The sequence below is a fragment of the Marmota monax genome, unplaced genomic scaffold (genome assembly GCF_021218885.2).
Source record: "Marmota monax isolate L192 unplaced genomic scaffold, Marmota_monax_Labrador192_F-V1.1 WCK01_AAM20220418_F8-fsc00020, whole genome shotgun sequence".
In the NCBI taxonomy this organism is placed as follows: domain Eukaryota; kingdom Metazoa; phylum Chordata; class Mammalia; order Rodentia; family Sciuridae; genus Marmota; species Marmota monax.
Genome location: NW_026692912.1, coordinates 8,707,900 through 8,731,469, shown reverse-complemented (window position 1 = coordinate 8,731,469; position 23,570 = coordinate 8,707,900). Strand labels below are relative to the sequence as shown.

General features: G+C 46.0%; 1 protein-coding gene across 1 annotated transcript; it reads left to right on the top strand.

Annotated features, from left to right (window-relative positions):
• Positions 1–1,246: 1,246 nt before the first annotated feature.
• On the top strand, positions 1,247–22,918 carry Tnfsf15 (TNF superfamily member 15). Its single transcript, XM_046451911.2, has 4 exons — positions 1,247–1,571; positions 12,590–12,632; positions 13,770–13,817; positions 17,566–22,918. The coding sequence occupies exons 1-4, from the start codon at positions 1,344–1,346 to the stop codon at positions 18,018–18,020; spliced, it is 774 nt and encodes a 257-aa protein (XP_046307867.1). The 5' UTR covers positions 1,247–1,343; the 3' UTR covers positions 18,021–22,918.
• The last annotated feature ends 652 nt before the right edge of the window (positions 22,919–23,570 follow it).

Below are 23,570 nucleotides of genomic sequence, written 5' to 3'. Positions count from 1 at the left end.
CCTATGGATCTGAGGACTGCGTCTTGGAAAAGTAGGAAGAGACAGGCTGGACCTGGAGAGGGCCGGGGGTGAGCAGGGCCAGGCCTATAAAGGGCCTTTCCAGGGGACCTGGAGGCTTTGGCTGTGATATGATCAGCAGCTGAGTGGAGGGTGTCGTCAAACTGTCCTCTGCCACATGCCCCTGGCCATTCCTCAAGCCTTCTGGTTTCTTCAACCCACCTCTTTGCAAGGTCCACTACGCTCCTCTCCTATGGCCCTTGGAGCTCCAAGGCCCAGTTCCAGCACCACTCCTTTGTCCCGGAAGCCTGCCACACTCCTGCTGGAGTGGGCGCACCAGGCAGGAGCATGTGCAGAGCAGTGACCGTCAGAGCCCAGCCCTGGCTCCAGCTTCAAAGAGGGAATACTCCTACCTCAAATGGCCTTCTCAGGATTGAAGAACCTCACTGATACCTTAACTCAGAGCAGCCACTTAATCAGAGTACCCACTTAATCAATGTTATTCTTTACTACGCTGCAGCCCCCGATACGGCCAGCATGGGCCAGGCGTGTCTCTGGTGGCCCATCAGCCTTGGATGAATCAGGGTGCAGGAAGTCAGTGACTTCCCCCACCAACAGCCACCTCTAACTCTGACCTTACACTCTCAGCTTAAATTGAGGGCAACACAGGCTAGAAAAATCCTTTGCTTTCATGGACTCTTGAGTGGTAGGAGCCAGAACCCCAAACCCTGACCGTAAGGACTAGGTCATCTTTATCCCAGGAAGGCCCTCGCCGCCCTTCAGAGCCTCAGCATTCCCATCTGTTCCATGGGAGTGACAGGAACAGAGGGACAGAGGGCTTGGCCACCCTTGCCAAGGGAAGGCCCAGGCAAATGGGATCCCCATTCCCCGCCTGCAGGCCACTCACCTCCCCTTCCCTCACTTTCACTTCCAGAAGCCACACACTCCCCAGGCCAGCAGGCTGGCAGGCCTCCAGCCAGGGAGCAGGTATATGTTAATTAGCCACACCCACGGACTTGAATTGTTTTTCTCCCCCTCCAGGGACTTTCCTAACTTCCTCTGTAAACTAAGGAAGGAGCACATGAGCATTCTGCATATAAATATACTTGGGAAAGATTTCTTCTTCTTCTTCTTCTTCTTCTTTTTTTTTTCTTAAACTGAACTTGGTTTCTGGTGTGGGCGGTGCATTCCCTAGCAGGGCAGGGCGGGCGGACTGCTATTCAGCGGGAGGGGGAGAGGAAAGGGGAGGAGAAGGCCGTGATTAATTCGGCCTCGGTGAGAGCTGCTCTATTTAATGGGGGGTTCGGGCCCAGGAGGAGTTAGAGACGCCTCCAGGACAGAGAAGCATGGCAGAAGATCTGGAACTGGGCTTCGGGGAAACAGCCAGCGTGGAAATGCTCCCCCAGGACGGCAGCGGCGGGCCCAAGGGCAGAGCCAGGCTGGTAGCCAGGAGGGATGGGGTGTGCTGTGCCTTTACCGGCTGCCTGCTCGCCTTCCCCATCCTAGCAGGACTTACCGCCTACCTGCTGGTCAGCCAGCTCCAAACCCCAGGAGAAGACTGCACACCTGTCCCGGTAAGAAGCCCCACTCTGGCCTGGGAGTCAGGGGACCCTCTGCCAGCAGCAGCCCAGTTGCACCCAGAGCTCCTGAGTGCATCGCATTTTGTTTTTTTTTTTTTTTTTTTTTTGCTTCCATATGCAAAGGAAATACAGAACTGCAGGGAGGAAAGTTCATCCTGGTTTCTCTCTTCGCTATTTCCAGGGATCAAATGGACACTTCTTATATTTATATGGGAATAACTTCAAGCTCCGTGTGTTTAGGTGACAATAATTATAGCAGACTTATATCTTGAAAGCATTCCTCTGCTTTACAAAAAAAAAAAAAAAAGGCACAGTGACACATGCCTGCAATCCTAGTGGCTCCTGAGGCTGAGGCAGGAGGAGGGCGAGTTCAAAGCCAGACTCAGCAACTCAGTGAGACCTGTTCTCTAAATAAAATACATTAAAGGGCTGGGGATGTGGGTCAGTGGTTAAGCACCCCTGGGTTCAATCCTCGGTGCCAAATAATAATAATAATAATTAAATTTTAAAAAAACTCTTAAATACAGTCCTTGCAAAAAAAAAATTTAGAAATCACAGATAAGGAAATAAGGAAAATGATCGTTGTGCATAAACTCTTAGAGATGACAACTGTTAATAGTTTGAGCAACATAATTCATATTATTTTTGAATAGAATGGAATTATTCTGAGTTTTCTAGTATATCATGATTTTATTTATATGATGATAAGTTCACAGCTGCCTGATAATGTGGATGACCGTATTATCTTTAGATATGTGTGTGCTATAACTTATTTAACCAACTCCCTTTCTTGAGTTTAGAAAGATTGATTTTTTTAATGGTCGGCAAAAAAAACAAAACAAAAAAAAACTCCTGCTTGATCTTCTCCCTGTAAGATCTTGTTGAGGGCTTTAGAGAAACTTAGTAAAAATGAACATAGACTCTAGGGCTTTCCGGTGATGGGGCGAGGGTACAGGTGTCTAGGAGAACATGAGCAATCTGGACTAAAAACATCAGAAAACTACCTGAAAGCCTAAGGAATGTTATCAAAGAAATATCAATTTTAAAATAAGCACCTGCACAATCCATGATAGCTGATTTAACTACAGTCCAAAGTATTAAATTCTCAAGGAGAAAATAATTGGTTTAAACGGCAACCTGGTCTCTCAGCAATCCCGGCCAGCTGCCAAGCAGAGGGCAAGCTGTGGCTAATGTGTAACGCTCGCTGCTCCATCAGGGTCAACAAATAGGCTGTGATTCAGACAGCAGCATTCTTGGCCACCTGCCATTGCTTGTAAAATGTGGAAGCATGCAGACAAGCCGGAAATGCTTCTGAGATTGGAGAGCAGCAGGGCACAGGCAGTCAGGCGGTGACCCCTGGACCACCAGGCTGGTCCCTAAGAGAAGCCAAACCACAGCACCCATTGTGTGCACCAGGGCTCTCTCCAGCCAGCAGGTTTTCTAGGAGGAGACACCCAGTGACCTCCAGCCACCTGCACGCTCCTTGATTCCAAAGCGAACCTCACAGCACGGTGGCATCCCACCCCTACCCTCCATGCCCATGTCTGTGATCCCCCACCAGCAAAAACTAGAGGGCTTTGTCCATCTAGAAGACCACAAAGTGGATGCCACTGTCTAGGGAAGTGAGCTGGGGACAGGAACTCTCACTAGATAGGAAGCCCCTTTAAGGAAGGTGCCAAGCCCCGGGGTTTGTTCCACACTTGCCCTACCCAGGGCTGGAGAAATGAACCAGGCTGAGACTGTCCCCTTTGTTATAGGGAAACCGGCCTTTCTGGAGAATGAACACGTGGGGATGTTTGGGGCTGTCACTTGGCCAGGCTTTGGAATTTAGTGCGTCAGAGGAAAGAGAGAGGGAAATAGGGGTGAGGCTGGGGCACATGTAGCAATCAGGATCCTGAAAAGCCACAGCTGGTCACTCGGAGAAGAGCATTTAAAGGAGAGTTTGGAGGGGGTTAAAGAAGAGCCTGTTTGCTGGGGAGGCACAGACTGAAGGAAACCAAAACAGAGGAGGGGTTGGCGGCAGCAGGAAGCCACCAACCTACCACCCCTTACCATGGGGATCTGTGTGGTTTTAGAGGAACCCGGGGAGAAGTAAAGCCAGGAGAGGGTCTTTCTGGGGGCCTGCAGAGTAGGGAGACCCCAGTCAAAGCAGCACAGAGGGGATGGACGGAGTAGGGAACGCTGGCAGCTCTCCTCTCCAAGCCTCTGATCCCACTGACCAGACTCAACTGGAAGCCAGAGCTCCAAGAAGCCAGGGAGCAGCCATGCCCAGAGGCCAGCCTCAGCATGCACAGAGCAAGAACAAGAAGGGCAGAGGGCAGGTGTGCAGGGACAGCCAAGCGGGAGGTGGATGAAGATGGGAATGAAGACAGGAAAACCCGCTCAAAAGATGACTGTTAGATACCTGGACTTGAAACCCAACCCCCCTGCTTCTAGCCATGTGAGAACAGCCACGTGGCTTCATTTCTTTCAGCCTGTTTCCTTTATTTCCAAAAAGGGGTGTTACTGTCAACACCCTGACAGTTTCAATGAGGCAGGCGAAGAGCATCTCCCGTTGGAATGGGGCAGAGCTGCTGCGTGCACACGGCTATTGTGATGGGATCATTGCTCTGTGTCAGACACTGGACAGCCACCAGAAAATGATCTGGGGCCTCAGGAGCTTCAAGTCTAGTGCACAAACAAGGAAAGGGGCTATTTCAGAGTAGAGATCCCGTGGGTTCCAGATACCCTCCCAGCCCAGCCACAGACGTACAGTGGGGCAGGGAAGGCTCCCTGGAGAAAGGAAGAGGGTCACCTGCAGCTAGGAGACTGTGCCTGAGGTCCAGTCCAGGACCCCATTGCACATAGAGCCAGTCAGACAATCACAGGCCACTGGGAGTAGGCCTTTGAAGGTCATCCAGCCCAAAGCCTTTTGTTTTGCAGATAGGGAAACCGAGACCCAGAGGGATGAAGGGATTTGCCAGAGGCCTCTGCCTCTAGTCAGTGGCAGAACCAAGGTTTAAAACCAGCCCATCTGCCCCGACTGTTCTTTGCATGGGGCAGCAGAGTTCATGCTGGACCAGACGCAGACTGCCAGCCACAGGGAAGATGACGTCAGCAACTCCAGGGAGAAAGGAAAGCAGCCACAACTTCTCTCAAAACCCACTGCCAGCCCCCAGCACAGGCTGCACATACCAAATCCAAGGCACCCCCAGAATCACCCACCCAGCACTCCTGGCCCAGGAGCAGGATCAGAGGGGTAGCCTGGCATGCTCCTGGTGTGGAAACTGAATTAAAAGCAAAACCTCCCAACTTAGAAATCCCCTCTCCAAAGGCAGCCAAGAAAGAAGATGCCTGTATTATTGAATAAGCATCAAACTAGGATGTGATGCACACCACGGGCAATCTGCTAAGGATCTGCAAAGCCAGGAAGAAATCACCCTCTATGTAAATAGACAGGCAGCTGAGCCATCCCCTGCAAGTGAAGAGTGAAGTGCATCACAGCATCTCAGCACGCATAGCAGGGGATACTTCCTTTTGATGAAAGAATTCACACGTGCAAATGTGTTCACAAAGGCATAAAAAATTTTACGAAGAGCTCAGAGATCAGTACCTGTTAGCATGTGGGGAACTGGGTGTCTGGGCCACAGCAGGAGAGGGACATGGATAAACCGATGTTGCTTTGTAGTAATTGTATGTGTTGCCTACACAAAGAAAGATTGGGGTGGTAAAAATGTTTTAGGATATTTAAGCTTCTGGAGCATTCTAGGCAAATTTGCATCTTGGGAAGATTGTCAATCAAAAGTTAAAACCCAAGTCTGAATTCTGGTCTAGTTCTTAATGTTTCCTAACCTCCCTGGGCTGCTTCTTTATGTATAAAATAGAAACATGTGTAAAATAGACAATTAGAAATAAAGCACTGATGGTGTCCTGGATTAGTAGGATTGACCTTTATGACTGGCGAACTTCCCCAGTTGAGGGATGACATCATTGACTTCCCCACCGGCCTTGGAATTTGACCTCACAAGCTGGAGAGCAGGTTTGGATGCTGTAAGGCTTTTTTCTTGGTCTCAGATATTCATGAGCTGTCTTCATACCTCCCGCCCCAGCCCAGTCTTGGCCCAGTACCACAAGAGCCCGCTGTACTTCAACCTTAGTCCAGGGATTCTTTAAGGCTTTTGTTAGCTTCCACCGCCCTGAGGATGTGTCCACAGGCCCCACTCTGGCCGACAGGTGCCCTAAGGCCAGGCCTCCCTCTTTCCTGGGCACACAGTCTATACTCCAAGAAAACCTGACCACATCAAGGCTGCTTAGCCCCAAGCTCCAGCAAAGAATGGGCAGTCAGTCCTGTGCAGTGAGTCCTCAGGGATGCTGCAGGAAGCCTGCCTGCCCAGGCTGCGCCCCTGCCCATCCCTTCCTGGAAATCCTACTAGGGTCCGTATACCCCTTCCCCTTGCCATCCTCTTGAGACCCTCTGATCTCCACTCAGACCAACAAGGCTCCATTGTGATGCCAGCTCAAGCTTCAGAGTCACACCAACTGGGGAAGCTGGGAAAGCCGTGGCTCACCACACCATAGCTGTGACCTCTGAGTATTTCCTATGCACCAGACACCATGCTCAATTTTTTCATATTTAGGGTTTTAAGAAGAGTAAATAAGATCATGCCTATAAAGTGCTTGGTGTGTTACCTGGCATATGAACACACCAACATATGTTATTATTACTACACCCATCATCTCAGTAATCTTTGATATCACACAATAAGTGCTACTGTTATCACCATTTCAGATATGATGAAACTGAGGCTTAGAGAAGTTAAGCAATGTGACCAAAGTCTTAAAGAATGGGACACTGGAATTTAAATCCACTGTATATTTTCCTCCTGAACACTATGCTCACAGGGTGCTCACCTCCTGAGGTGACCAGATTTAATCCTGAGAAATCTGGCACATAGTAAGTGCTCAATAAATGCTAGTTCCCTTTCCTTCCCTAAGAGTACCTAGGATATCTGGCATGCAGACTGCACTTATTATGTGATTTCTGAATGGAGACAAGAATGAGGGAGATGAGCAAGGTATCAGACCTCTGTGAGCCTCAGACTCACTGCCCATGACATGAAAAAGATAATGCACACTCTTCACAGTAAGAATTCGACAAGACGTCCAGAAAGCTGTTAAAAGGGTAAATGCTCAACAGATGCTATTTCCCTACTGAATCCTCCTTGGCTGAGCCCTTTGGTCTTATGTTCCCCTTTGGGAAGGAAGACCATAATGATAATCCTTCTCATGTTGTCTAGAGGAAGCAAAGGGGTCATTAAGATGAAAGTTCTCTATAATTGCAAACTATTGATCCCTCTGCGGAGCTGCTCCTGCTGTCCCCTCAGGAAGCCTCAGCACACCTGGAAGAGAAGTCCCTCTGCAAGGGTCAGGCTGTGGACAGAGGGCAGGCAGAGCAGAGGTAGCACAGGTGCACTGCGGCCATGCATGGGGAGAAGGGTAAGCGAGTTGTGGGTGGGAGTCCCCAGAGTCCATGGCAGCTTGTAGCTGGTCATTTCAGGACCCACTGTTTACCCCATTAAGTGGACTCACACGTGACCGGGTGCCCAGCCAGCTCAGCACACCTGGAAAGGCACACACTCACCTGCCGGCCACAGCAGCAAGAGGTCACCTCCCAGCCTGACCTCCTTAAGGAGGCCCAGCCACGGACAGCGACACACACGAGACTCAAAATGAATGGGTGTAAATTCTGTCCCCCCAACACCTTTCCATTCTGAAAGGGCAGAAATCCAGCAGCAAACTATGGACAGAGGAATCCTATTGAATGTCTACCCATGGGGAAAGAGGGTAGTGCCTACAGGATCCTAAAATCTGCTGTTTGTCATAAAAGGACATCACAAGGGCTTCTGGTTACAACTCATAGAACCAACAATACATATCACAAGCACCTCCTGAGCCCAAGGAGGGATGAAAGTGAATGGGATACCCCACTCTATGTGAGTGGTCTGTCTGAGAATTACAGTGGTCCCAAGAGAAAAGAATCGTTGTCATTTTTATTGTGAGGAAACTAGGGTTCACTGAGATTAGCTGACATGTCAAAATCAGGGTATCAGGAAATACCAGAGTTGGGATTTCCAGATTTGCTTAGCTACAAATCTTTGCTCTGTGCTGTGCTAATAGAGTATGCAAAGCGGGTCCAGGGCCCCTCGGAGGAGGATGAAATGAATGACCTCAGACTACAACATTTCCAGGTGGAATTCATCCTTGTGAAAGTACATATGGGGAAAAGGCGAATGTCTGTGTGTTTCTCCTGGACATGCCGGAGGATGGTGTGGGTCATAAAACATTTATGCCTTTGCAATCGCAGCATCCAGACAGCGAGAAATCAATCTCTCTTCCTGTTTATGAAGAGATGCAGGGAATGACTACAGAATATGGGAGGAAAGGCTAAGTGGGTCGTTAGTTAAAATACACTCCAGGGAGCTTCCTGGGGAAGTGCCAGAAAATCTCAAAGGCCATTTCATTTCAGGCTCCTCCATCTCTTGTCCTCAGTTAAAGTTTATGGAGCTCCCCATACGTGCCAGGGTTTGCACGTGCTCAGATCCCAGGCTCTCTGTTCGTCTTTGACCTTGAACAGTTGCTTATCCTCTGTAAGCCCCCATTATAAGTCTTGCGTAGATTCATAAAATGATAATGCCAACTGCTTCTTTGAAATAGAATCTTAGATGAGGATAACACATGAGTGCCCAGTGCAGGACCTGCCACCCAGGGGGACACTCAGCTAAATAAGTCTCCCCTTTCTTGCCACCCTTGCTTATGCCCCCTTTGAAGAATTAAAGTAATTCTAGAAATGCCTGTAGCAATAGGTTGTGGTTAGTTTGCGTCAGGGATGACCAACCAATATACAAAAAGAAAGAAAATTAAGTGAGAGTGAAAGTTTCCTATAGGTCAGGAAAGTGGGGTGGGGTACAGGAGTCACCAGCGTTTTTCCAGGGATAACGTACACTGGTGGTCACAGGCATGCCCCTCTCCCACGAGGGCGTACGCCCACAGGTGTACACATTTGCCTTTGCTGACTCTGGCTCCTGGCCAAGCCTTGCAACCCTCAGTAGAGATTTATAAAGCCTCAACAGTGCTCCACACAGACCTGTTGACTATTTTCTGGTTGTTTTTATTTTTATTTTCTAGTTGTAGTTAGACAATACCCTTGGTTTTATTTATTTTTATGTGGTGCTGAGGATCGAACCCAGCGCCTTGCACGTGTTAGGTGAGCATTCTACCGATGAGCCACAACCCCAGCCGCAAGCCTGCAGACTTTTAAAGACCCCAGCACTGAGATAATAGCTAACCACTCTTATGCAACTGAAGTTTTCTAATCATAAACAAATCTCTCTTCTAGATTTCTGGATTGCAAAATCTGACTGCAGTCATTAAATCTGAACTTCACTCCCTCTCCTGCTCTCTTCTCTGCCTCTCTCTTCCTGATGCCTGAGAACTGTGCGTTTTGCCAGTTGTATGATCCCATGGGGGATGCTGGTTACTGGGAACACAGTAGTGAGATGAGCAGGCAGATTGGATCCCTCCTTAAATCCCACTAGAGAAAGAAAAGTGATAAGCACACAAATAAAGAATAAAATTGGGCCAGGCACGGTGGCTCACGCCTGGAATCCCAGCAGCTCAGGAGGCTGAGGCAGGAGGATCACGAATTCAAAGCCAACCTCAGCAATGGTGAGGCGCTAAGCAACTCAGTGAGACTCTGTCTCTAGATAAAATACAAAATAGTGCTGGGGATGTGGCTCAGTGGTCGAGTGCCCCTGAGTTCAATTCCCAATAACCAAAAAAAGAATAAAATTGGACCCTGGCTCTCAGCAAGCTGCTTGAGCAGACATGTATAGGGGAGTAAATCCTATTCTTCAGCATGGGCCTCATGCCTCTTCTAATTTGGAGGCCAATGCTGCAGTGAACAGTTCTCCTCAGGAGCCACTGTCTTCTTGGTGCCCCAGAGTGACCCAGAAGTGATGGAGACGGGCCAGGGTTGGAAGACATCAATACATTTTATTGCCCTGATTTTGCCAACAACCATGTCAAGAGCAAGCACTGGGACAGCCCAAGTGCCCAAACCTTCCCTCACATAAGCTACTGTTCCATCCTCTCCAGTCTCTTCCTCGTTCGTTGCTTTTTCCTATCATAGTAATCTTCCTCTGGTGCTAGACAGAGTCACTGTTAAGAGAAGCAGCAATGGAAACCTGGAGTCTGTTCCTGAGGAGAGTCCGAACCGATGTTCTTCTTTGGACTGTCAGAATGTCGTGGCCTGTGACATCTGCCAACAGGCACTGGCACAGCCTCCAGCTGTTTGGCATCATAATAGGCCCCTAAAATTTCACCCATCCTTCCATATATGGAAGTAAAACTCATGTCGAAAGAGTAGAAATCCAACAGAGCAATTGGGAAATCGTGTTTGTGTCCCAGGTAAAATGCTGATAATAGTGGGATTCCCAGGCAAAAAAGAAAAGACTCCAAACTTAACTGAGTGTCTATTCAGCCAAACCTAAACAGGATATTTAAGAAGATTTCTCAGCGGGAAATTAAATGAAGCAAAATGAAGGCCAACCAAGGCAGATACCTCTCCTTACACAGGGTGTGCAATCAAGAGCTCCCTAGTTGGGACCCCACCTGCAGCTCTCTGCCCTGCAAAGAGAATAATTCCTTTATCAGCTCTGTCCATAGCAAGTCAGAGAACAGCTCACTCCTGGGCTGCTTCTCAAGCCCAGCAAAGTTGCTGATGTTGGACGGGTGCTCACAGCACTTGGGTCTAGGTTTTTTGAAGATCTCTGTCCTCGTGACCCCACACAAACTGCACACCTGTAGAAGAAAGGCCCGGTTTTCCAGTTTCCCCGTTTTCTACCAGGCCTCCTTGCTCCTGCACAAGCTGTTACGAGGTCTAGAATGGCCACAGCCTCTTTGCTCACCTGGCTGAAGTCTGCAGGACCTATAAGATCCACTTCAGGGTGATTTCCTCACCTTTGGGTCAGATCTGTTTCCTGAACTTTGGGCTTGTCCTGCTGTCACCTCTCATGGAACTGCTGAAACTTATCTCCCACCTCAGCTGATGAGGAGCTGGCCCAGCAGCTGCAGGGTGCAGTGGCTTAGGGCTTGGGATTCTGCAGTCACATGACCTGAGTTAAATCCTACTCTTCCACTTTCCAGATGTAGGAAACTAGGTGAGTTATTTCCCCTCCATGAGCCCCACTGTCAATACAGGAATGTGAACGCGTCCACCTTAGAGTGTCCTTGTGAAACTGAAGACGACTCCTGTGAGGGGCTTAGCGTAGCACCGCGTCACCACTCCCTCCATAATGCAGCTGCACTTACGGCACTTTTAAATCCTTTGAGTCAGGTGCTGCGGCTGCCTCTTAGAGCTGGGGTGCCGAGGGCTTGGGGAGGAGGAAATAGCCAGTGGCCAAGGCTGAGCTGGTAAATGGGAACCTCACTGTCAGGACAAGATGGGACACTTCTGGAAGCCAGGGGTAGCACTGAAGATTCTACGAGCAGTTATGTGTTGACACAGCGAAGCTTTAGAAGGCAGGCCAGGGAACGGATCTGAGAAAGGGAGAGACTGGAGGCTGAAGACCAGCCGGGAGGCTGCTGGAAGATTCCAGAAGAGCAGCATGGCAAGGCCTAGGGTGGAGTATGAATGCGAGAGCCACAAAACAGAAATGGCACATCTTGTGTTTATGGAAGAAGACAGGAGCGAATTTCAGACCTGGGAACCCAGGGGAGCAGTCATGGTACCATCAACAGAACGGGGACACAGATGAAAAGGGGACAGAGGGACAATGGAGTGAGCTCATCAGTCAAAGACCAGCCTTCGCCCTTGAGAGGGCCTCCAGTGGAGGTGAGGTAGGGCAGCTTGAGGGGAAAGGGAGCCTGGAGGTGCCAGCTCTACAGAGTCACTGCTGTGACAGAACTGCTCCCAGACCTCACCTCCATGTGACACTGCTGCAGCCACACGACCATGCAGAGACAGCCACACACTCACCACCACACACACAGGTGATTCCCCATTCCCTAGTGCACTCACAACACACACGTGTGCACACACGGACTATAAGTCATAAAACAGATCAAGTATTCACGGTGCCAGGAGGAGCAGCCATTAGTGGGGACTGTGTAGTTACAAGAACCAAGTCAGAGAGCTGGGCTGAGTCAAACTCATATCAGAGCATTTTTTAAAACATTGCAAAATGTGAGACAGGGACATGACCCCTAGCTAAGAGTGTGCATTTGCTCCTGAGCTTTAAGTCTAGACTTGTGACCTGTGGCTCGCTCTTTTCCCATGTGTCCTTTGCACTCACTGACTCTTGCATTTTCTGATTTTACCTCCCCTTCACCCTGCAAGTCACTTAGGGTCAGGAATGTTGTTATCCCCACTTCACGAATGAGGACACACAAGCTCAGAGAGGAAAGTCTTTCTCAAAATCGTATTGTTAATAAATGATGGAACCATGATTCAAATTCAGCCAGTCTGCCCCCCGGGAGGTTACGTTTCCCCTGCCACGTGAAATGACTCACAGACCAGGACTGCGATGATGATACACATTTTGTATTGTAAGCCAACAAGGAAGAAGGGGTGGGATGATGTAGAGGGGATCATGGCCATTATTTCTTTTGCTGTATCCTTCTTTTAAGAAAAGTTCCCATTTTTAAGTTGTGATGGGGGGGATAAAGTAAATACCATTATTTATTCAAATAATAGGAGCAATGGTAAGTTTCTGAGATCCCTTGGAATCCAATAAGAAAAGCTCTTCGGAAAGAACTTTTGAAGCTGAGTTTCAAGGGCAAGCAGAAAAGAGAAAGGCCACTAGGGGTGGCCCAAGAGGAAAGCGGAGCGCTAAGGTGCAAGATTCTCACCAACCAAAATAGTCTCCCACCATGTCCCTCGTCACAGAGGACCCAGCAGCAGCATCCTGATCATACCATGCCCTGGGGTCACAAGGACCACAGGGAGTCTAAACCATATCCTTCTTTCTCAACAGATTCCAAAAGAACAGGAGTTTGGAACCTCACATCAGCCATTTTGTAAGTATGTTCATCTTTGAGGGCCTTTCTTGGGGGAGCAAGAACATTTCTAATAGTGATAGATTGGCCTTTGGGAGATGGATCTTGAATCATCCAGTTGCTAAGCTGATGGTGCAGACCTAGAGGAACAGGGAGGCTTCCCCTCATTACTAAGAGGGCGCAACAGCACCATGGCCAAGTGCAGGGCCTACAGAGCTGGTGGCCCGAAAGCAAACCATAGTCCTGGAATGTACTAGCATATGACCCCTGATCAAACAATTCCACCTGTCTCTGTCACCATTTATTCACCTCTAAACCTGGTTTTGTAGCTCCTCAACAGAGTTAGAGTGAATTCAATTAGTTCATTCCTGTAAAGGGATGAGGACAATACCCGGCACATCAGAAGTACAGGGTGGCCTTTTGCTTTTTATCATTATCAACACCATCAGCTTTATCCCTGCAGTTAGAATACCCTTTATTCAATATCATCATCTCTGAGAGTCAAAGGGAAATTCTAAGGTTTTCTCAAGAACTAATGGGGAAATGAAGGCCCAGAGAGGGAAAAGGACCTCCCAAGTTCAGAGAGCTACAGAGTAGATTCCACCTGTCCTCTGAAACTCCAGAGGACAGAGAGAGAGAATGCAGAAGTGTGTGTGTTAAAAACCCACTGAGAAACGAGAAAGTTAGAAAGCAAGTGTCCTCTCCTGACCCATGTTTGTTGGGCCATTGAGATACCTCATGGGTAGAATGAGAGGAACCATGGAGAGAGCAAAAGGCCAGTTAGCTCTCACGAAAGCAGCATGGGGAGAAGGAGCAGCATGTTCTACTTTACCGAGCAAGGACCATGTGCCAAGAATCATGATAAAAACTCTCCATCCATGAAAGAGATCACAGGGCCCATCTTAGAGATGAGAAAAATGAGTTTCAGCTCAGACAACTTCCCCAATCATGGGGCCAAGATCCATTTGCACTCAACACTCTCCTAAATCTCCCCTGTCCCCAGAAGTGCTTACGGCAGGTTCCGCATACCAATCCCAAGTCCACAGGAGTGAAACTGGACCAGGCTGGCCGAGACCAATGTTCTCTCCCAAACTCCCAAAGTGCAGTCCTCACCCCCATCACCTCTGACTTATGCAAGCATCTCTCCTTTTGTTACAGACGCACCTCTCCAAGCTGATAGAGAGAAGCCCAGGGCACACCTGACAGGTAAGAGTCCTGGGTTAAGTTGTAATGGGGAAAAGGAAATAAAACAAGTACCATTATTTGTTCAAATAACATGAGCAATGTAAGTTGTTGTGACCCCCTGGAGTAGAATAAGAAAAGATTTCAGGAAACAACCTTGAAGCTGAGATTCAGACAAGAGAGAAAGGCCACTGGGAGTGTCCATAGTCCCAAGATTTCTTTCAGTATATTTACTCAAACTCATTCTGGTAGCTTTAAATTGGAAACCACAGACCCTGGTAACAGATTTCTCTCAATCAAAGGTTTCCAGATGTCTCCCTCCCTATGAAGGATCCAAAGGCCTATGTCTCTTGCATACTTTCTGATTCTATCATCCTTCCCTTCCCCTTCCCCTCCCCTCCCCTCCCCTCCCCTCCTCTCCTCTCCTCTCCTCTCCTCTTCTCTTCTCTTCTCTTCTCTCTCTCTCTCTCTCTCTCTCTCTCTCTCTCTGTTTGATTCACATAGTCAGTCATTTAGAAATGGACTTCCTTAGACTGGAACTTCAAGTAATTCTGGATCTGGTTACAGATGAAAGGGCCCCAAACTTAGCAATCTATCCATTTCACCTATACCCCCTTCAAGATGTTGTCATTAGACATTTGCATTCAAGAAGTTATTTCCAAAGAATTTCCTGTAATGTGAACCTGTTCAGAGGAATCTCATCATTTCAGCAGATGGCCAGTTTTCCAAGTCTAATGTGGAAATTCCAGGTCCCACATACCTGAAGTTCATAGACCTCTGAAACTCCAGAGGACAGAGAGAGAGAGAGAGAGAGAGAGAGAGAGAGAGAGAGAGAATGCAGAAGTGTGTGTGTTAAAAAACCCACTGAGAAACAAGAAAGTTAAAAAGCAAGTGTCCTCTCTTAACCAGTGAACATTTGCAACAGTCAAGGGAATATCCTTGCAGCCTAAGATTTTTGTGTTACTATTTGACTAAGAGGGGATTGTTGGTGGCAAGTCCTGAGTAAGGATTAGTACCAGGGAGATGCCAAATTGCCGTCATTTTCCCTTTTTGTGTAAGAACGGAAGGGAGACTGGGTATGCATATGGAGATGCCAACCCTCTTTTTATGAATAAAGAGACATAGAAACTGGGGAAGAGGCTCCCAATATGTGCCAGACTGCAACAGGCATTTGACCTCCATTATCTCATTTAATCTACATATTAGTCCTATAACCAGGCAGTAGATAGCCCCATTCACAGATGGAAAACTATGGCTTAGGCAACTAAAGTCACATGTTCCTAGCCAGTTGTCCAGGAAATGGAAGTATTCCGACTTCAGCTTGCCTTTCAAAACTGCACTTTCCATGACAACACACTTCCTCTCACAACTCCTACCTGTTGATGTCGACATAGCTAATTGCAAGCCAATCCAATAGAACTTGCCTTAACTGGAGGCTTCACGGATTTTGCTTTTGCATCATCTAAGAAGAATTCTTTTAAAAAATTAGCCTGTCATCTTGAAAGCAGGAACAGAGTCTTCCTTTATGTGGAGTTCACAAAGGCCATCTAGTGGGGGGACAAGAGAAGTCCGTACACATTTGGAATGTGTCATAGTTGCAAAGGAGACCCTAGTTCATTCAACAATGGGGAAGACACTATACAAAACCAGAAACTAGATCTCCGGATGCCCAGTGGGTGTGCCGGTTGCTAAATGGTTCCTTTAAACACAACCTATCCCAAAACTGTAGATTGGGTACATAATGGCAATTGCTATGGGTTTCAAAAAAGCAGTTATAGGAAATAAAAATGGTTTTATTTCTCCCCATAAGAATTAGTTTTACTGCAGAATATCTTATTTGAAATCAGTGGTTTGAATCAAGTTTGATTCTACTCCTTGCCTTCTGCTATTAACATTTTCATAAAAGCATTCACTAGTATGTTTTATATAATGTCTACGTATGACTAATGCAGACATAAGAACATATATAAACAGATCTCAAAGAAAATAGAGTGGTTTTTGGTTTTTTTGTCTGTCAAAATGAAAGTTAGATTTATTTGAGGGAAGAAAAATTGAGTGCAACTTTATCCAGCCAATTGTGATTAAAAAAAAAATAATCACGTCCGCTATGTACACTTAATCTTCAGAATGACACTCTTGAAAAGCTTTATCCCCAGTTCACAGACAGGAGACTGAGGCTCAGAGAAGAGAGTGAACCTGCAGAGTTGATTAATGAGCCAGTGTATTGCAGAATCACAGTTGGTACTGGGCCCAATGGCCCCAAGCCCAGGTCCCTTCCACTCCATAAGTCAATTACATTGACTTATATTTTGGCTCTGTCAATGTGGAAAAAGAATTTCCAAAATGTTCTAAGTCTCTGCTTCCAACATGTACTGCAAGGTAATTCTTTATTAATTACGGCCTGTGATTCCTCTGACTTTGGATGAGAATTGGAATGCAGAGATGTGAACCTCTCTCTCTCTCGATCTCTCCTGATAAAAGTGAATAAACTTTAGAGAATATCCCAATAGCTGGGGGTTTTACACATATCACTTCTTTTAATCCTTTCCACAGTATTATCTCTATTTTTTTAAAGATCTGTCTATTAAAAACCAAGACAGATTCCATAAGGAGACTCATTATACAAAAAGAATTATTACTAGAGGTGGGAGGGAAGGGAAAGAAGAAACTATAGTCCTGGGCTCAGTATTCCTGTGGAATTGATTCCAGGGCTCCTGCAAATACCCAAAGCCTCAGATGGAAGTCCCTTATGTAAGATGCTATAGTATTTACACATAACTCATGTAAGTCCTACCTTGTCTTTAAATCACTCTAGACGATTTATAATAGCTAATACAACGTGAATGCTCTGTAAAGAGCTTTCTACTGTATTGATTAGGGAATCATGAAAAGAAGAAGTCTGTATACGTTCAGTACAGACACAGGTTTGTTCTGTTTTGTTTGCAGTATTTTCCATCTTCATCCTCAGTTGGTTGAATCTGTGGATGCGGAACTGAAGATAGGTAGGGCTGTCTATACTGGGCCTGGGAGGGGACTAAGGCTCTAGGAAGAATCTGTGACAGTGAGATATGCTGGTTTCTCCAGAGTGAAGCTAAAAAATGTCTGTGTTTGATCTCTATAAGCAAAGTGAACAAAACTAGAAAGAAGCAGGTACAGGGAAGTGGGGTGAAAGGGGGGCGCGATTGGATCAGAGAATGTTCTACCCCAAGGCTAGCCTAGTCTCTGGAGGGCTATCTGCTGCTCAGGCTGAGGCTGGGCCAAAGCCCAGGTCCTGGGAGAAGGAAAGAAGCTTAACCAGTTTGGTCAATAAGCATTTTGTTCCAGTTGGTCCATGAGGATAAAACAGTTGTGCTCATCATTCCTGTGGTATCTGGCCTGGTCGTGGGTAGACAAGGGTGGCATCCATAAGCTGGGCTAAGTTGTTTGGGGAAGACAGCCCTTTGCTGTAAGCCATTTTCTGGAACACAGAGGAGTGAGGGGATTTCTTAACCTTCACTGTTTTTCAGGATTACAGGCCTCTGGTAAAATTCCAAAATTGTTCAATCAGAAAGCTCAACCTGAGTAAAGCAAAGTCATTTTCCCCAGGTCCCCATCCCAGATGCCACACCCTGAACAAGCATCCACCTCTACTCACGTACCCTTCCTCCCCAGGGTCATTGGTAGTCCTTGGTTTATCTCAGTCCTTGTGCTCTTTGAAAAATGACAGAAGACTTTTTAGCAAAGTCCACGGGTTCCACCTTGAATCATTCAAACCTCTTTCTTATCTTTGCAGTTGTGAGACAGACTCCCTCACCACACCTGAAAAACCAGTTCCCAGCTCTGCACTGGGAACATGAACTGGGCTTGGCCTTCACCAAGAACAAGATGAAGTACACCAACAAATTCCTGGTGATCCCAGAGTCGGGAGACTACTTTGTTTACTCCCAGATCACGTTCCGTGGGACCAAGTCTGAGTGTGGCAGCATCAGCCAGGGGAGACAACAGATCAAGCCGGACTCCATCATTGTGGTCATCACCAAGGTAACGGACAGCTACCCAGAGCCCGCCCAGCTCCTAACAGGGACCAAGTCTGTGTGTGAAATTAGCAACAACTGGTTCCAGCCCCTCTACCTCGGGGCCATGTTCTCCTTGAGAGAAGGGGACAAGCTGATGGTGAATGTCAGTGACATCTCCTTGGTGGATTACACAAAAGAAGATAAGACCTTCTTTGGGGCCTTCTTGCTATAGGGGTAAAGCAGGTGTCCCTGCCTCCTACCTCCCAATTTGGTCCATTCAGATGTAATTATAGCCAGGGGTTTTCTTGGGGTCAGAGGTAGGGGGCATTCCACAGGGACAGTGGTTTAGCTATGAAATGTAGGGCCCCAGAGTTCACACTGATGAGAATACTAATTGGGGGGGAGGGGGAAGCAGAATAGAGCAGACAAGTCCTCACGGTGGCTTGAAGGAGCATCGAGTTTCTGGAACACTGATCAGCAAGCGAACGAACTGTCTGCTCAGATCATGATTTAAAGGACATTTCCACACCTCCCTGCTAGGTGATTGTCACCTGTACTCCGTTTATGGTTCAGTTTGATCAGAGTTTTGCCTTAGTTCAGGAGCTTTTGACAAAACCCAAAGAAAGTCCAAGAAAACTGTATACCCTGAGGAGGAAAAATCCTTTATGGTGTTTCACATACCTTCATGCCTATTCTGAAGAAGAAAGAGAGAGAGAGATGGTATTTTACATGAATTTTGTTCAAAAAGGAATTGGTCTTCATGCCATGTCTGGTCTATGACAAAAGCTACCATTCTCTTGATTGTGTACACAACTACCAAAATAAGCAAGTGTGAGTTCCACCTGCATATCATAAACCTCAGCAAGTGCATGGTTCAGAGCAGTATTCTTGTGTACCTATCGTGTTCTGGGCACTGTGAAGAACAAGACACATTCTACTCAAAACTTACATAATTACCACTAAATGCTTCCTGGTCAAATATCAATTGAGATACTCCAAAGAACTTCAAACCCCCCCAAATTACATATGTCATCTGAAAATGTTATTTCTAGAACTGTCTTGTGAAGATAAGCCATTGATCAAATCACTCAAGAAACATGAAGATCATTCAAGTGAACTAGACATACACAAAACTTGATTGATGCCAGGAGACAACAGAATTTGTTCTCTGGGAAGGAAAAAAATGTCAGCCATCAAATCTGGATGGGTTAACCTGGGTCCACTTTGAAGTTTATTTTGCAACTTTATGTACAGAGACTTAACTGGGTGTTATTCCCTTAAAATATAAGGGACTTAAATATAGGGTTAATTAATCAGCCCAGTCTAGAGGACATTGAGAATGTCCCTTCTATGCTTCAGTGATACATATGCCCTCGTTGGTGTGATTCTCGTGCCCTGCTACATCAAAGGTCAGATGGCAGTTCTGCTCACTTAGCCTTTGTTGACTGGAACCCACCAATTTGTTTCCCAGGATCCTCTGAGCTCATTGGAATGCAAAGGGTTAACTTTCTGCAGGCTGTGTAATCTGAGAGCATCTCAGGGAGACACAGCTGGGAACCTCCTGCACCACAGCCTCTACTAGACATGCTCCTGATCATGGAAGACCTCATAGATAGGTCTCAGCAGAACTTGATCCTGGACTTACTCTTACACTGGTTGCCAGGCAACTCTAGAGGCAAAGAGACATTAGATGTGGGTCCTGAACACAGTGACGGGTTGAGTCGTGGTACTGGATCAACATCAGTTGAGTAATAATTAAATACAAACCAATGTCCAGTTTCTCCGTTGAGAGATGACAACTCCCCACGAATCTTCTGACCTCTGCTAGGGCTAAATTCTCCGGGCTTCTTTCTTACCTTCAGCTTCTTCAGTCAGCTCAAGACTCAGGGACACTGGGGGCAGGGAAGGCTGTGGCCTCCACCTGGTTCAGAGTCTTCTTAGAGGAAGTAAGATCTGAAAGAAGGTGGGCAGCCCCCAGTGACCACAAGGAAAGGGCAACTCCAAAGCAGGAATCATCCCCTGCTTCAAGCAGAAAGGAAAGGTTTCTCATTAACTCTAAAATTAGTGTGACCAAGAATGTCCCCCCCAACCAGCCCCTAGAACCATATTTATTGTATATCAAGAATGCCTCACCAATGGCCTAGCATAGCTCCAGGATCAGAACTAGCATCCCATTCTGAATTAGAAGTCAGAATGCTGTGTCTACCCAGTGCAGAAGAGCTTCCAGCAACCAGGGCTGCCAGAAAAGAATTTGCACCAAAGAGGCCCCAGGGAACCACTCACCTGCTCCACTAATAGGCTTTGTGTCGAGGACCTTCAAATTTGCTCAAGGGTGATCTAGTGGATTTGGAAGTTTATCCAGGACAGAAATTTCCTAATATCTTAAGACACTTGAATCTTTGGCAAAATCTCTGCCAAGTATTTATTTTGTGCCTGTCGTCAGCTCGTTTATTGAATTATGTGGCTGTTGGTTTGTGAAATTCTTAACTATCTTGTAGTGTTCAGCCACACATTCCTAATAACGCTCAAGTCAGAACTTCTGTTTCCAAAGCATTATCTTGATAGCAGACGTGATTGTTGCTATTTTTAAAAGCAAGGTGGAAAAATGCTTCCTAAGAATTTGTGATGGTCCCCAGAGGGGACTAATGGCATGCATTCAGAGCTTGGGAGAGAAGGGGATGCTTTATAAAACAGATAATTTAGGGAGAAAGTTCTGTACAGGTTAAATGGCTCTTAAAAACCTGAACTCTAATCAATTCCACAAACATTTACTGAGTACCTACTTACCCTGAGGATACAGAAATAAATTATTTTTAGTCTCAGACATGCAGATTCTAACTGCTCTGTAACTCCACTTTCTGCAGATCTCTTAATTTAGTTTGGTTGTAAATTAGCTTATTAATTAGCTAACTTTGGGCGCATGGATGCTTTCTTATTACAAAAAAAAGGGTACCATTCGATGCAGTCTGAGCATTAACAAAGTGATTTGTATTTATTCTGTTTTTTTAATAGCTACTCAAAGAGCAGTTTTTTATAAATAAATATAGGAAAAAAACAAAGATACATTTTTCTAAGGTTGGATGCACTGTTTAATAAGCTACATGTAGAGAAAGATCATCATTTACTGGTCTCATGTTTGGTCACCAACACCCTTGAAAATATTCTAATTCTAAAGATGACCCCGAGATGACTTGAAAAGACTGTGTTTCTCAACAAATTCATGGGTCACTAGCATTTTGACCTTAGCATGGTTTAGATCTATTTGGCAGAATTGTTGGGCTACTAAAATTTCTACTTTTTTTAAATTTTTTTTTGGATTAAGATACAATAGGAAAAGTGAAAATCGTATTTTTTTCATATCCTAAAATGTGTCAGTTGGGTTCAGTGACAAGGCATGTCAGAGTCCTTGGCTCCATTTCAGTCCAAGCTCTATCACCCCCTGGATTATAAATTAGCTCACCATACATAAGGCATGGCCATTGCCAACGTTCTCTTGCAAGGTTTTTTCTCAAGTCCTTGCTCAGCCCTGTTCCCATGATTGTGACATAGGATGTAGGACAGGTCTATTTCTATTCTGTAACTTGCAAAACACATGCCGATCTCTCCCGCCTCAAATTTTTTTCTGTTCTTTCATGGCCCAGAGTCCTGGAAACTTTTGTCATTTTTAGCAGAATTTTCTTTCAGTGTACATCATTATTCTTGGTGTTAATATTATTGCATCTTATTGGCAGCTAGGCCTTTGGAGAATTCAGTGAACTATTAACCCCCAAATCCTTTTGCACCCGTGGTGAGTGGTTAGGTCAGAGAAGCCATATTCATGCCTCACCCTACTCTAACAACCATATCTACAATCTCCCAAGCTCTGAGACACATTTGTCCCCGCCTCTTCCATCACTCCTTTTAAAGAAACTATTGTACCAGCCTGAATAGAAGTTACTCATACAGGATGACACGAGTTAACAGCAGATCTAGAGCCAGGTTCTGTCTTCCTGAGTCGTAATTCTGGGATCATCCAATTACGCTCTACTCTTGACTAACAGTGAGCAATTTATAACCAGAGAAGAACAAAAGAGTATCTTCAAATACCAAGGGGGCAATGTAGAAAGGGGAGGAGAATTCTTCCATATATCCCTGAAGAAAAGGGTTGGAGCTGAAAGTTAGGGTTCCGGGTCACCATCTCTGGACTTCACAACCAAGTGAACTTTGTGTCCCCAAATAGAATTGCTCCAGGTAGTGATTCCTCATTCCCCGAAGATATTCAAGCAAAAGACTCATCACAAGAATTTTGTGGAAGCCACTTCTTCCTTGAGACTGGGGAAGGGACTGAGCCAAAGGATTTTCGAAGCCTTTTCCAAATCCATGACTATGTGGCCTTGCCAGGAGTCCAGTAGCTCAGCCTAGACGACGCAGTCATGTCCCACTTGTCTAGAAAACATCCAACACAACGTGACTCTGAGATCTTGGACAGCAGAGAAATGTCATGGCTGACATGATCTGCAGAAGGTTACATCATTTCAAGGATGAAGAAATCCAGGCTCAGAGAGGTGACATAAGTGACCCAATGCTAGTCAGCAGGTAGTCAGAACATTGAGAGTCCAATTCCTATCTCCTGATGCCAGAGCCCAAAGGTTTTTCAGTTTCACCCATGAGTCAATTATTTTTGAGCCTCTGTCATATGCCACACTTACCTAGATCTGGAGAGCGGAGCGGGAAGGTGACAGGCAAGTCCTCGCCTCGTGGTGTAATGCAGGAGGGAGGAAGCACACAAGATGCTGAGCAAATAAAGCAGCTGCACTTAAATGATTTTATTGTTAAAGTCATTAAAATATGTAATTTCCCCCTCTTTTGTTTTGGGGGTGTGTAGATTGAACAAATGTAGGTATTTATGTGATTCTAGTAATAAGCCCCACGTGCTTTCATTGATTTTATGTTTTATGTTAAAACGTCACAACCGCAACGTAAAATGCATATTGTATGTTGTTGGATATGTACTTAAATGGTATGCATCCCATGTCTTTGGGCACTATACTGTACAAATTCTAATTCCTGTAAATGAAAGGTTGCATATGTTTATGTATTTAATAGATGTAATTTAATAAACTGGCATTGAAGGCTGCAGAATTGTAACAATTTGGTCAGTTCTTTTGTTGGCCTGTTCATTTGTGTTTCCTTTTGTATTAGGGTCACCTCTTGAGATTTTTTTAAATGGATCCAATTCTCTATTACCTGAATGCAACTGATCTTCCCAGGTAGTCTTATAACAAATTAATTGTGAAATATTACAGATTGTGCCCCTCTGATCAAATGAGAAAAAGAAACAAGGTTTTTTTCTCAAGTCCTTACTCAGCCCTATTCTCGTGATTGTGACATAGGGGATTAACTTTTAGGACAGGTCTATTTCTACTCTGTAACTTGCAAAACACATGCCGATCTCTCCTGCCTGGGTTCCTTTGATGAATTAGGAGACTCTTGTTAAATGGCTTGATTTCACAATAAATGACCCTGAATAAAGATAAAGAGAAGCTGGGCAGAGCCGTGGGAGCACTTGATGCAACCAAAATATGGATCCAGGTCTGTCCCTAGCATTAGAACTGCCACCTCTCCTCAAAATAGCAATCAGGGCTGGGCACGGTGGAGCATGTCCTTAATCCTTACTACAGGGGAGGCAGAGGCAGGAGGATCTCAAGTTCAAAGACAGTATCAGCAACTTAGGGAGGCCCTAAGCAACTTAGTGACACCCTGTCTCATAATAAAAAAAATATAAAAAGAGGTAGGGAATGTG

Coding starts and splice junctions, on each gene's coding strand:
- Tnfsf15 (XM_046451911.2), top strand. CDS start 1,344: ATGGCAGAAGATCTGGAACTGGGCTTCGGGGAAACAGCCAGCGTGGAA. Junction 1,572..12,589: donor AAGACTGCACACCTGTCCCG/GTAAGAAGCCCC, acceptor CTTTCTCAACAG/ATTCCAAAAGAACAGGAGTT. Junction 12,633..13,769: donor AACCTCACATCAGCCATTTT/GTAAGTATGTTC, acceptor CTTTTGTTACAG/ACGCACCTCTCCAAGCTGAT.